This window comes from Motacilla alba, chromosome 1A (genome assembly GCF_015832195.1).
Source record: "Motacilla alba alba isolate MOTALB_02 chromosome 1A, Motacilla_alba_V1.0_pri, whole genome shotgun sequence".
Taxonomy (NCBI): domain Eukaryota; kingdom Metazoa; phylum Chordata; class Aves; order Passeriformes; family Motacillidae; genus Motacilla; species Motacilla alba.
In genome coordinates this window covers 12,337,833-12,351,301 of record NC_052031.1, presented here as the reverse complement: position 1 = coordinate 12,351,301, position 13,469 = coordinate 12,337,833, and the positions used below count along the sequence as shown (strand labels likewise).

The window sequence follows — 13,469 nt, the reverse complement described above, 5'->3', positions numbered from 1 at the left end:
AAGTCTACTATCAAGACCAGCTTTTCCATCAAGGCTGGAAGTAATCCCTTTAGGAAAAAACTGAAAATTATTATCAGGGCAAAGCATGAGAAAAAACACTCTATCTGCTACAGGATAGGATTTTCCCTTTTGCCTCTTGACACTGAAGTCCAGCTGTCTAAAAAATTTAATATGTATAAATGAATGGAGTCTAAATCTTAGTTCTAAGATAAGACTGCACCCACACATTCCATTGGAAACCACTGTTTAGTTTTCTCTGTTTCTAGTAACTATTTAGTTTTGCTTCATTTTACTTGTACAGGTTTATCAAGAGCCTTCCCTTCTCTAACTGACTTGAATAGCTGTCAACACTGCTAAAGCTAACTTGACACGTGCTGCAACCAGTGCTGTGCTGGGGGGAATTAATAGCACTGCTTTCCTCACTCAAGATTAAAACAGCAAAACACAGAACTTACCAGGAGGCAAAGGCATGCACATGCCATTTGCTGCTTCCAGAATCCGACTCATGATGTGGAACACGGCAAACTCTGCTGCACTTCCTCTCTCATCACTGAGTTAACAAAGCAGCAACACATTTAGAATCCCAGGTGCCCACTCTCTGCCAGAGAGAGGGTCACTTTGCTATACTGGGAGTGCACTGAATGCCTGCCTTTGGGATGCAGGGCCATGGGATGCTGCCTAGTTTACTGAGGGTTCTCAGCCAGCACCAGCTGCCCAGTGCTGCAGACACACCAAGTCTCTGTGGTGTCCCCATCTCCTGCCCCCACTGATGCACATTTACAAGGCTCTCAGCAGTACCTGGAATCAGCAGCAACAGGGAAAACGGTGCTGGTGTGAGCAACCTGGCTTTCATAGGTGTTTACCACCCACCACCCAACTTAGGACCACTCCAGACTCAGCAAGTTTGAGCACCAGCCATAACACTGCCTGTCTGGTTCATATTCACTGGCCTAGAGAGGGCCAGCAGGATCCTTAGGAAGAGTAAGTGGCAGTAACATTGACACTGACAGCAGCATAAGCACTGACTGTTCAGAGGAGTACTACTGATGAAGACCAAAATCATTACGCCCATATTTTAAAAGACAGGCTGAAAACTGTAAAAAAAGCAATTGCTCACAAGCAGAAGATACAGGAATGAAGCTGGTATGTCCTCCAAACTTCTTTCATTATTCGATGCACCAGATTCAGCTAAAACAATAAAGAGATAACTGAATGTTTCCAGGAGCTTGTGTACAGCAGGCCCTTGGCCTTCATTCATTCCACACACCAGTTCATGTTAAAAATTCTCATGAGGCTCCTACTAAGTCTTCATTTTTTTCTCTAGGGCCTTAAAATATAAAGGTATTAAAATTTGAATTGGAACAGAATTGCCCTATTCCAGCTGTTTAAAGTGCTTCCAGCTTATCAAAGCATCATGCATGACATGCAGCAACTTAATACACTGTGCTTCTTGGAGATAACTGATCTCAGGTTCTTGCAGTAAATTCTCAAAGATCTGTTTGCCATGAAAGCAAAAACAGCATGTCCAAGTGGCTGAGCATTTGGCAAAGAACAGTCCCAAGGGCTCAGCAAAAGCGGATAACATTGAAGACAGTGGAATGTTCAGTTTGCCAAGAAAAGTATGCAGGAGGAATCACAGATCTAGTCCTGGAAAGGAGGAAAAATTAGACAAACAAATGCCTCTTCTCATCTGTTGAGTTTCCTTTTTGTCCCCAGTGAAGTGAAACAATCCCTTGGCCCATGTTGTTGTTCTTCACGCTCACAAACTGACGTCCACCACACACAGTCAGCATAAACCAAAGCCACAAGCCCTGTTCTCACTTGGGCCTTCTCAGCTTCTGCAGCTGAAAGAGAAACCACACACGGAAGAGCTGAAATAACTTCCTCATGGTTGTCGTGTGTAACCAGTTCCACATCTCAGTAACACAACTGAGACACTTCCTCTGAGCCTTTTATCTCTGGCCCTCAAAGCACAGCAATCAATCAATCCCAGGAAACTCAGAAAACTAGTCTGACCCCTGTTCTGCAAAGAGGTGTCACAAGAAGTTAGGAACACTCTTCCTCCCTCCAGATGGTCAGAATCCAGGGATGCTTTTTCTCCACTCTCTTTTCTCCTCATAGGCTTTGCCCTCTCCACTGTCTGACTCATCACAAGCTCTGAACAAGAGAGAAACGGAACACACAGGAGAGATCTGCATGCAAAGGCCAGAACTGGAATATTCATCTTCAGTAATGTTCCTGAGTGATCCTCTGTATCTTGGCCAGAAAGCTCTACAAGGTAGCACCTTTCCCATCCACCACAACTTGAGCCAGGCTTGCACAGCTGCCTGATGCAAAATAACTACCTAATACTTGCCATCTCCACTCTTTCTAGATGCAATGGAAAGATCCAATTTAATCTTTTGGGAGTATAGCAAGTTTTCTAGGAAATGAGTGATTTCCAGTTTCCACAGAAGGGCCACAAGAACCACACCTGCTGCTGGAATGAATTTCACCTCTGGCCAGCACAGAGAGTTCAGCTAAGGCCTCTGCATCAGGAGCTGCAGCTGGATCTGAAGGATCAGTGTTGAAGTGAAGGCTCTTACAAGCTCCAAAATCACCAATTATTATTTGTGCAGCACAAATGGTTTTCAAGAGTATGCTACTCCAGAATAAGCATTTTTTGCTTAACACAGCAAACTGTACAGCTTTCACAGGGCACAGAAAGCTTAACAACTTCTTAAGTCATAACCATCCCAGCTATCACAACATACTTGCACCTTAAATACATGAATGTTTGTGATGTGACACCCACGCTAACAGCACAATTCTCTTTGGAGATCAACATCTACTCTTGGCATTGTAGAAAATACATACAGAAAGATAATCCACGTCTCAATCTTTTTTTTCAGAACATAGCACACAAGATAATGTGCATGAGAGAAAGGCAGCATTATCTGTCTGATGGAAGGAGCACAGGCAGCTTCCTGTCTGAGGTTAGCAGTGGGTGTCTGGGGCAGCCAAGTTAAGAGCTACACTCAGCAGGGGAGGCCATTTTTCCCTGAATAACAGACACACTATAAGAAGTTTTTTGGGGCACATACATGAAGCCATTTCCCTTGGAATCCTCTAAACTAACAAGAGAGCACACAACCATCAGCAAGACAGCACATGCAGGAGGGCCTTGGCTGACAGTGCTGTCACCTTGTCTTGAAACATCTACAGTTCCAGGCAATGGTGCCAAGGAAACTGAAATTGCCCTAAAGTAATTGGGAATCACAAGTGCTCAGCTCCCTTGGCTGTTTCTACAGGAAAGACTTCAAAGCCAAACAAAGTCAAAGAAAAGAACCAGGAGCAAAGGAGAAAAGGAAGTGAGACAAAGTCTTGCTGTCTTTCAGATCCCCTCCTGTGCAGTAGTATGACACAGCCTTCCTCCTCCCAAGGAAACTCAAATCCCAACGTTGTCTGTCCTCTGTTCCTCTGCAGCTGAGCCTTCAGACATCAGGGGAAAATGTGCAGCTACCGCAGTGACTTGCAGAGAAATTTCAACAGTTTATTCAGGCTTGCCTGTTTCCTGTGCCACAGGCTGCCTGCTCACCCTGCTTCCCCTTCCACTTGCTGTCAGGGCAGCAAATGTCCCACTGCTTCTGTAAGTTATTTCTCCCCTTTCCTGCCTCACTGAAATTAAAAGAGTGAGAGAAACGGATATGGAGCAAAGCAAAGATAAAGTGATTGCAGAGGAGAGAGAGCATATGGACATACAACAACCACTGCAGGAAAGGTGGCACATGGACTGGGAACCAGGCACAATCCCGCTCTGCAGAGCTCCTCAGCAAACAAGGAATTCCCACTGAGGTGTGTCATTCACACTTCCCCACTTTACTTCTCTGTATACAAGAACACACAGTTCTCTGACAGCAACCAGCCTTTGCCTGTTGTTTTATAAGAAACTCTCAGTGCTCCCAAGTTTTGGCTTCTCTGACTTCTTCTGCAATTGATTGACACAGTGACTACACACCACGGGCCTAATCTCAGCCACTCCTGGGCTCCTCAGTGTAATGTGAAATATTTTATGAAAGTAAACAGACAAACTTCAAGTCTCTTCCTGTTTCATTAGTTTCAATAGCTCTGCTACTCACTGCTGATGCTACAGAAGAACTGCAGGAAGACTCAAACCAGTTCATTCCCCTGAAGAACTCTGAAACATTTAGGATATGGAAAGGTTTGAGACGTACGAGTTTCTAATTAGGATGAGGGGAAACATAAGGTTAAAAAGGAAATAATTTCTAAAGATTTCCAAACGGTGCCTAAGATGCACCAGCAGAAAGCAGAAGTAACTTTTAGAGGCACATTATCTTCATTTATAGTAGCTTTTCTAAGAACAAGCCTGTCAATTGAGAGAATTAGTCCCTGCTTGTGGGGAGGGCTGAGATTTGTTTTGCAAGATTTAGTCTACAATAATTTAGCCTTGCAGATCAAGGTTGAATAGATGTTTTCACATTTTTTATCTTAGTTTTTACTAAAAGTGAACAAATTGTTATTATAAACTGAATAAAAGGAGAATAAATGTTCCACTTGGGCTTTTTTCAGCACCATTTTCAGGTACAGAGTTTTGGTTCAAGTTGTACTGTTCCTATTTTAATCAACCACTAGTTTCAGTTTCTTTCCTACACAGATACATAAAAGTCTGCCAATCACCAGTGAAACAACTTGTGAAGTTGTCAAAGTGAGGCCTGAAAAGTCAGGAAGGGCAGTGGGGCTGCAGGGGTTCAGAGAACGCTGTGACATTGACAGAGTAACTGACTCACACAGGACTTTGGAGGACATGCAGGCATCAGTAGCCTCAAGGAAGTTTCCCAAGATTTTCATCCCCAGAAAACAGCACTGTGGGGAGTTTCTACTGAACACTGCACAAAGAACAGGATTTACAGTTGCCATGCAAGCTTTTGAGAACTCTGCGTTCTGCACTTAAAGGACATGATCTTGAGACAGAAAAAACCAAGCAGATAACTTCTGTGCACAAGTTATGGGATTTTTGTGGCTTTTTTTTTTCTTAAAGGTCTCTTAAGAGGACAAGAGACAGAAAAATATGAATTTGGAAAGCAAATTTTCAGAGTAGTTTACAAAGATTTCTTCATGCAAAACTGTCTCCTGTCACACGCACAGGCCACCAAAGGCACTGTGTAGGAGAGGTGGTGATTTATCCACATGTCAGATTGCAGTGACATATTTTTTTGTTCATTTTTTATTTCCCCTGGTGACACTTCCATTATTCAAGACCTGCAGCAATGTGTTCTACAGGAAACCAATTGGATCTAACAGCTTTAAACTTTCAGGATGAGTTCTCATTTTATTTCTGGGAGTAGACTATATTTGCACAAGCTGTAAATGGAACAGCTGTTTCTTCTGTATTCTGAGTGATAGGTACAACTTTTAAAATATTATTTAAATAATATTAATTTTCTTTATCCATTTATACAATATTAGGCTGAAAAATATATTTAAATATCTTAAAAACAATTTCTTCCCACCAAATATATGCTATATCCAACTGGTACACACCCAAGGACCTACAATCCAACAAATACACTCTTGCTCAAAATAATGACTATGAAATCAAACTAACCAGGTTTGCAACATAATCCAAAACTATTTGGTCAATCTTCTTTTTTCCAACATATTGTAGATGTCTCATAAGGTGATCCTTCAGCTGAGCAACCATCTAGAAAAAAAGCCAACAATTTGTTGTTGTTGGGCATCTTCAAAGAAACACAAAAGCAGGTGCAGGGCCTGATCAATAGGCACTGACTCAACAAAACATTTCCCCATTACAAAACTCCAATTCAGAGTGAGAGCCCAAGCTGCTGCACAATCTTGCTAAACTCATCAGCAGATGTGAATATTCAAAATGGTTACTTGGTGCAAATTCGGCAAAATGAATACTAAGTTGAATTTTCCATGATACTGAAAAAAAAAGCTTTCAGTTCTCACACCTCTCTGTGCAAAGCCAAGGGAACAGGGTGAAAGAAGGATTCAAATATAACACTGAATTCTAAGAATGTAAGTACTTATTACAAACAAATAAACCTGAGAGATTTTATGATAGAGAAAGCTAGCACAAGTACAATTTGTGGTAGTTGCCAAGAACCTGAGAACCAGAGTGATTAATAGCAATTTCAGGTTAATCATTAATTGTGAAGTCATTACAGTTGGGTGTTTGTTAACATACAGTCCATGCCACTCCCTGCTCTCTCCTTTCTGAAGCATTCGCTGACCTCATGCAGCTTCAGATTGCAACTCAAGTTCACGCTGGCTCTTTTCTGAGAGTTACTAAGCTCAGAGTGAAACTGGAGCAAATAAAAGTCTCTGTCTCAAGGAACTTATACACAGACTAATATCAGTGTGTCAAGACAGCAATATAGGTATGAGGAAGGCAGAGACAAAGTGACCTGCTTTTTGGATCTGTCTGAATAAACAGAGGGGAAGGAAGGCAGAGAAGCTGCAGAGAATGAGAAGAAAAACTTGGCAACAGGGAGACTACTGCAAAGAAGGAAAATTTGCCTCAGATATGAACAGACAGGACAGTGTTGATCTGTTCTTCACTGCTGAGACCTTCTAGGGCATACTGAAGAGTTAGTTGATTTTAAAAGTAGAAGAACAAGGGATAAGCCAAGATATGTATTTAGACAGAGGTCAGGTAGGGATTTGAGACAGGATTTATTGCTCAGAAGCACATAGATGGTAGATCCTTTAGGGAGATCACTGGCAAAAACAGTGGAAAAGAAGAAGGGACCTCAGAATGGCCATAGCAGTCTCAGAAGTGAGGTAGGAGGAAAAAGAAACAGTAAAAAAGATGTTAAATTGAGGAGCAAGAAGATCTCTGTTCATCAAATTGAGAGAATGGAGGGGAGGAATTCACTTATATATGTTTCAAAGGCATAAAGTAGTCCAAAAATAATGGACAGATTAAATAACCTCCCAGTTTCCAGCCAAAGTTATAATGGGAAAAAGCCTTTTGACAAATCAGCATTCTATTCCTTTTTTCCCCCTATGCCCTACAATGACCTGCTAAGATAATATCATGATGATGAACTCTAAAACTTAGGAAATGCCGTGTTTGCCCCATAGCTACCCTGACTGAGCTTCCACTCAGCACTGGAACTTGGAACTCCTCACACATCTGTGGAGCCCGTGCGTCCCCTAGTGCACAGTGACAAAAGCACATACCAGTCCCATGAGCAACTGCTGCTGATAATCCTCCTCTTCAAAGAGAGGTACCAGCCTTGTCTCTGAAACAAACAGAGCAACCATCATTCAAGGACAGGGCACTAGAGAAATATCACAAGCATTCAACCAGCTTCAAAAGTACTTAGGAGCAGACAAGCAAACAGAAGCTGTGGTTTGACCTACTCTGCTACAGAGCTAAGACACTGAAGAACCATGGACTGAATAAGAGAACTGAAAAATGGAAAATAACCCTTTATCTGCCATCCACTTCTTCTTCTCTTTGATATTTAAGTAAGAGTTATCACAGTGTGGTGACTCCAGAGAGCAAAGAGCAGAGAGAACCATCTGGTAAAACCAGCGCTGATGTGCTACTTAGATCTTGTCATTTACAAACAAACAAACTCTAGAAGCTGCATGGGTTTTCCAAGAAAATGGCTAGCAGAAAGTAAATAGTTCAGGGAATCACCTCCCACTGATTCTCTCCCATGGTCTGGCTGCTTCTGTTACTCAGATTTGTAGACCACTACGAAAACAACTTCTCTAACTAAATGGAAGGAGATTACAGTGTCTGCTGAAATTAATAACCTGTATTTCCTATCAGTGCATCCTGTCTACTAAAACAAAGGAAGAAAAGCCATCTTCTATTTCTTGATACAGATAAAACCAACTCAAGATTTTATGGAACCAAGTGCTAAACTCTTTCAAAATTTTCACCTATTTTTGCTCATGTTCAAATATATTTACACTACTACTCAGCAGCACAAAGACCTCTGCTGCTTGATTTTAAAGGACCCAAGGACAAATCTACAGGGAAACACTAGAGAGATGCTTGTTACTGGATGGCAGCTATTTAGAAATAATCAAGAAGCACCTTTGAAAACACAAGGCTGAGGTTCATTAAATTGATGCAAAGTCTCTCAAAGTCAGAGCCCATTGCAATAAGTAGCAGTGACACAGATGGCTGCTGTTAGGGGCTGGGAATGAGTACACTGAAAATTCTTGGTAATAAAAGGACTGAGCAGCACTCACATGAGCGTCATGTCACAGCACACATGGCAGGGCACATAGAAGGCACTGATGTGTGAACAGCAGAAACATAATACACCACCAAATTCAGTTTTACTTATTTGTGACAGAAGAACTGCGCATCAAAAAATCTCAAGTGTTTCTGGTCCAAAGAAATTCATCACACCTGCTCTCTCTACACTATGTTTTTTTCACCAGCCCTAATCTCCTGCATAAGTTCTGATGTTGCAGCTACAAGTGGACAAGACTCAACAGTAACACGGTGTCATTGATACTCTGCTCCACAAGAAAAATCCTGAAGAAGATATCCTTCAGCAGACCACATTTTACTGCTTATATTGTTAGATACAATATGAACTAGGGACTTTATTTTCAAGCATTTCCTAGTCAGTACATGCAAGTTTTCTTCTCATCTTAAATCCTCCAACTCTTCTGTGCTTAAAACACACATAGCAACTGATTTTTAGCAAACAACAGCTGGATGAAAATATTCTAATAAACCTCAGTCTTACAGCTAAGGCCTACATCAAGAAAGGTTTCACTTACCAGAGTCCCAAGTGTCCAGATGAGAAAGCACCCTGGGGTTTGAAACCAAAATCAGTGTGTTTCATTTGCAATACTCTAAAGGCTTTGATAACATCACTAAAAACTCAAATGAGCCTTTGATCTTTCAAAGACAGCTTTGAACAGTAAAGACATCTGAGAACAGTACATGTGACTAAATGTAGTAAAAATACTAGATAGCATTAAAAAAATTCTATCTGTCTAGGCTGCATGAGAATGACTTCACATCTACCATAAATTCCCTAGCTCTAGAGGCCTGTATTTCAGTTAATGCTGTAGTGATTACAAGGATTCCAATAACTGATTTTCATCAGGATAATCTTCTGTAAAGATATCCAATCAGATACCTAATCAACTTATTAAATGGCACATTAATTCCTCCAACATATTTGTGCAAAATAAGAAGGGGTAAATATAATATAAACCAGTACGTACTTTTTGGCATTTTCAAAAATATTCCTCAAATATGCTGTGGTTCTTCTCTCCTCTCTCTGTAAACAAACAAAAATCCCAAAATGAAGAAAACAGAAGACCAAATCAAATACTTCCTGACAGAATGAAGATCAGAAATGAATTTGGTATTCTCTTTGATTGGAAATAAAACACGGTGGGGCCTCACACCATCTTCCAAGTGCCCGAGCTCTCACACACTCACACACACGTAAACCTCGTGACAATACAGAGCAAGCTCTGCTTTTCTTTAATGTCTTGCATTATTTTAAGAGAACAAAACTTCCAGGCAATCACCTTAGGTGAAATGACTGCAAGTCTTTGCACTTCTGATAATCAGATTCCCATTTATTTATCTTCAAAATAAAAAAGCCAACTCCTCCATGCTTGACTTTAAAATCCCCACTTCAGAGGCAGCTCTGGGGAGTTCCAGGGTCTCAGCTCCAGTGCCTCTTACTCACCTCTTCTGAAAGGTTACACCATTCCCTCCTGAGTACCTGACTGTGGTAGTGCAAGTGTGGCTCTGCATACTTCACACTCTCCAAGTTTGAGTTGAGTTTCTCCCAGAAGCCTTTGGAGTTTTGGAACTGCAAAGTGTTGCAGAGAAAGCACGAATATAGGCTGCCCTCTTAAAGAAACACCTCATCACCCTCCCACGAAGTGAATGCAAAGACATGTGATTAGTGTAAAAACAATCTAAGTAAAAAAAGTCAAACCAAAGCATCAAAACTACTTCCTCTTGATGGAATGGCAGTGGTAGCACTTACTTGACTTGAGGTCAAGATTTGATGCCTGGGAAGGAACAAGTATTTCTGGGTCACAATTCATCTGGCCTATTTACATGTTTGAGATGGGAAGAACTGCACCACAGACTACACTGGCCATATTGTCTAGACTTCCTCTGACTGTAAAAAGAGCCTTAGGCTACTAACTTAGATGTAAATATTTACATTTGGTCAAATAAATCCAATTTGAGGTTTCTAGCAGTTCCAAATAGAGGAATACCACCATGGCCACGACAGCTGCAGGATGCCACTAGTTTCAAGCTGCATTAATACTTAGATTGCAAACATCCATTCACCAACCCCAAGTAACACTGCTTCATCCCAGAAAAGAAACAAACCCCAAAAATTCCATAGCAATTCTAAAGCATTTTACTCTAATGCTAAAATTAACCTAAACTCAGCTGTGAACAGACAGGAGGATCAAAATCTAAACAAAACTACACCAGTTTCCTGAGCTAGTTCTTGGACTGGGTATAAAAATTTGAAGCTGCTGTTTATAAGGGGGGCAAGATGCAATGGGGGGCATTGCTGAGGAAGAGATGAGATTAAGGCAATTCTTTTTGACAGTTTTAAAAAACAAGAGATGGTACGAGCTGTTATTACCCCTCTTAATATACATTATCTCCCAACACACACAATACAGTAATAACATTTGAATAAAGACAGCTTTGAATTCACAATATTCCTCCACTTGCACTAACATACTGGATTTTGCTCTCTCCTCTCAACTATCCTACAATAACAATAACCTTAAAAGAAAACCTCAAAAGAAACCACTTCCTACTATAAACTATAATTTGTCAAGGAAAATAAATTTCAAAGACTCAATCCTGCCAGCCACTTTCTTCTTGTTGCCAGTGCCTATTGTCACTTTATTATTGTAGCTGCAGCAGAGAAAATAAATCTTGGGTTTTGCTTCATGTTAGTTATATTTAACAGCTGCAAACTAGGATCACATATGGCATCATATGTTCACTCTGTTGGACCTAAATCATGAGATCTACAACCTACTACAGCAGAATGAAGCCTAAATGTTACCAATACGAAATCAGAGAAATAACAGCATAAGGGTATCATCTAGTGACCAATCCATGCAACAGCACTACCACTGCAGAACTGTGTTCAGACCACACTGGACTTGGATACGTGGCAGGGGGAAGCAAGACAGCAATTTTCTTTCATATAAGAAATCTCTAACAGGAAGTGGTAGGCTTGAGTGTTTAATCCCAAAAAGATGCATTGTATTAGACCTCATTAAAAAGTCAAAAGTTTAAAGTAAAGGTTTTTTTCAATTAAATCTATTATTTCTTTAGGATCATCAAGGCAAGGGCTAAAAAGAGAAGGCTTCTTCATCTTAGGTGTTTGTTTGGGAGACATTTCTAGAGAGTCAAGAATTAACACCTAAGCATGACACTTAAAAGACATTATATCACCAGAAGACAAAGCAAGGCCTCACCAGTTTACAACAAATCTCCCATGAAGCCTTTCATAAGTAGTGGGTTTTTAACTGAAGATAGAGAGCTCTCTGCTACACCCCTTGGAAAAGATGTGAGGTGACAATTGCCTTCAGGAGGCCCACGTCTCTCTGGACTGCAGTGCTGTGTCTCCCCAGTAGTGATGGCATTCAGAGAGTGTTGTAAAGCATCACTCTGCACCACAGGGGCTCAGCACAGCACAAGGGAGAAACTCTTTCCTGGTGCTCTGACAACTTCTTGCACTATATATTTCCACTCTTCCCCTGGACCTCCTCCTATTTTATTTCCCTTCTTCCTCCTGCCTTCTCCCTTTCCAGCTGAACTTATTTTCACCCTGCAAGTTTGGTTTGTGCTTAAAGAGGGGAAGGGGGGGGGGGCAGAAATTAGACTTATTAATTGCAATCCTTATGTAGAGCTTTTGGACAATTGGACTAACTGTTCCCCCTTTCTCAGTATATCTTAACAAATAAGAATTTAGTCATAAAAACACCTGATACCCAAACAGAACAATTTTTTTATATGACTATGGACAGAGTCCTCCCAAAAGCTCTCAACAACTCATGGGCTTGAGAACTCCAAAAAGTTCTCAAAGTAAATATTAACCATTTTTCTCTGAAATCTCTGCAACAGAAATACTACTTGTAGAACCAGATCTGTCACCAGGGTCTGACTCTTGATGCCAACAACATGCACCAACTGAAACACCAAGCGACCGCTTAAACTCAAGCTGTGGTAGGTTTGTGACACTGGTGTGGTACAAAACAGCCAGAGCATTAAAATCTTACCCTGTGCATTAGCATCTTTGTCCTCATGCAAGAGTCACAGCAATTTGCCATCAAAAGTAGCAGGAAATATTTGTCTTTAGCTCAACTCTGACCTTTTCAATCTGTTTAGGTTTCAGACAGAAATAGGAAATGAGTTCCACAATCAGGAAGTATAGCTGCTAAAGGCATGCGTCCCCAGGGGCCTGAGGTTCAATCTCAGACAAATTAAAGTCCTGCTAACTTTGACCTCAGTGAATTACAGGGATTATCTGCACACAAATTTTCTCAAGATCTGATTTTCCCAGGTGTCCCAGTTCTCAGGGCAGCCTTTCCAAGCAAAGCCATGCAAAGCCCTATTCCCTGACAGCAGCCCTGTGAATGTGTGCAGCACAGCTGGGATGCACTGCTGCAGAGTGAGAGAGCAGTGGGCAGTTTCACTGATTTTTAAAAGGTTTTGTGAACAGTGATGCTTTATGACTAATTATAAGCACATCTTTAAAGAGCTACATGGAACAACATTGTCACATATCCAGAGTCTAATCCCGTGTGTTGCTGGTGTGTCTAAATTCCTCATTCTTCCCCTTAGCTCTCCACAACAAACTGCTTATTAAAATTCTCGTTCAGATTTTGTAGGGGAGCACTTAGGAAAATTTCAAGAATTTCTCTAAACTGGAGCTGAGGGAGTGGAATGGGAAGACAGGAAGAATCATTCATGTTGTTTTCACAGGAAAGTACAATTTCCTACCCAAAGAACCTACCCTGCTCTCCCCACACAGCCCACTGCCCTTTCCAGGCTGTGCAGGACTTTGTCCAGATTTAGTAGCCAAAGCCCTGATACAAGTGCAATCACAGGATGCTCTGGACAAAACAAAGTGAGAGGGTCACAAGCCATCCACACCAGTGCCAGCACAATGAAATAGCCCTCAAAGTGGGCATATGTAAACATGTGTAGAAATCCTACTTGTCTGTCATGCCACCTCTGCCTTCAGCTACCAAAGTCATAAAGTGAAGCGGTATCAATCTGATTAACGAGAATTAATTAATGGATAATCCTCCCTGTTGAATAGAGGTGTCGTCAGAAAGGGAGAAAAACCCCACCATCTTTGAGTCTGATAAACGGATATTTTAGTAAATGCATAAATCATTTCCAACAGGGAAATCTTCTGTTTACATCTATTTTTGGATAGGACTGTGGGGCA

At 41.2% G+C, this 13,469-nt stretch overlaps 1 protein-coding gene across 4 annotated transcripts in view; it reads right to left on the bottom strand.

Annotated features, from left to right (window-relative positions):
* LOC119707733 (gamma-secretase activating protein) overlaps positions 1–13,469 on the bottom strand; it is a 45,432-nt gene that overhangs the window by 6,341 nt on the left and 25,622 nt on the right. For 3 of the 4 annotated variants that reach the window (XM_038153091.1, XM_038153090.1, XM_038153093.1), the window contains 8 exons: positions 9,708–9,833; positions 9,232–9,287; positions 8,779–8,810; positions 7,207–7,268; positions 5,606–5,701; positions 4,119–4,184; positions 1,118–1,188; positions 456–550 (listed from right to left, as the gene is read on the bottom strand). In XM_038153091.1, coding sequence (XP_038009019.1) covers positions 456–550; positions 1,118–1,188; positions 4,119–4,184; positions 5,606–5,701; positions 7,207–7,268; positions 8,779–8,810; positions 9,232–9,287; positions 9,708–9,833 — 604 coding nt within the window. The remainder of the gene's footprint in view (positions 1–455; positions 551–1,117; positions 1,189–4,118; positions 4,185–5,605; positions 5,702–7,206; positions 7,269–8,778; positions 8,811–9,231; positions 9,288–9,707; positions 9,834–13,469) is intronic. The other variant, XM_038153092.1, reaches the window with a different exon arrangement.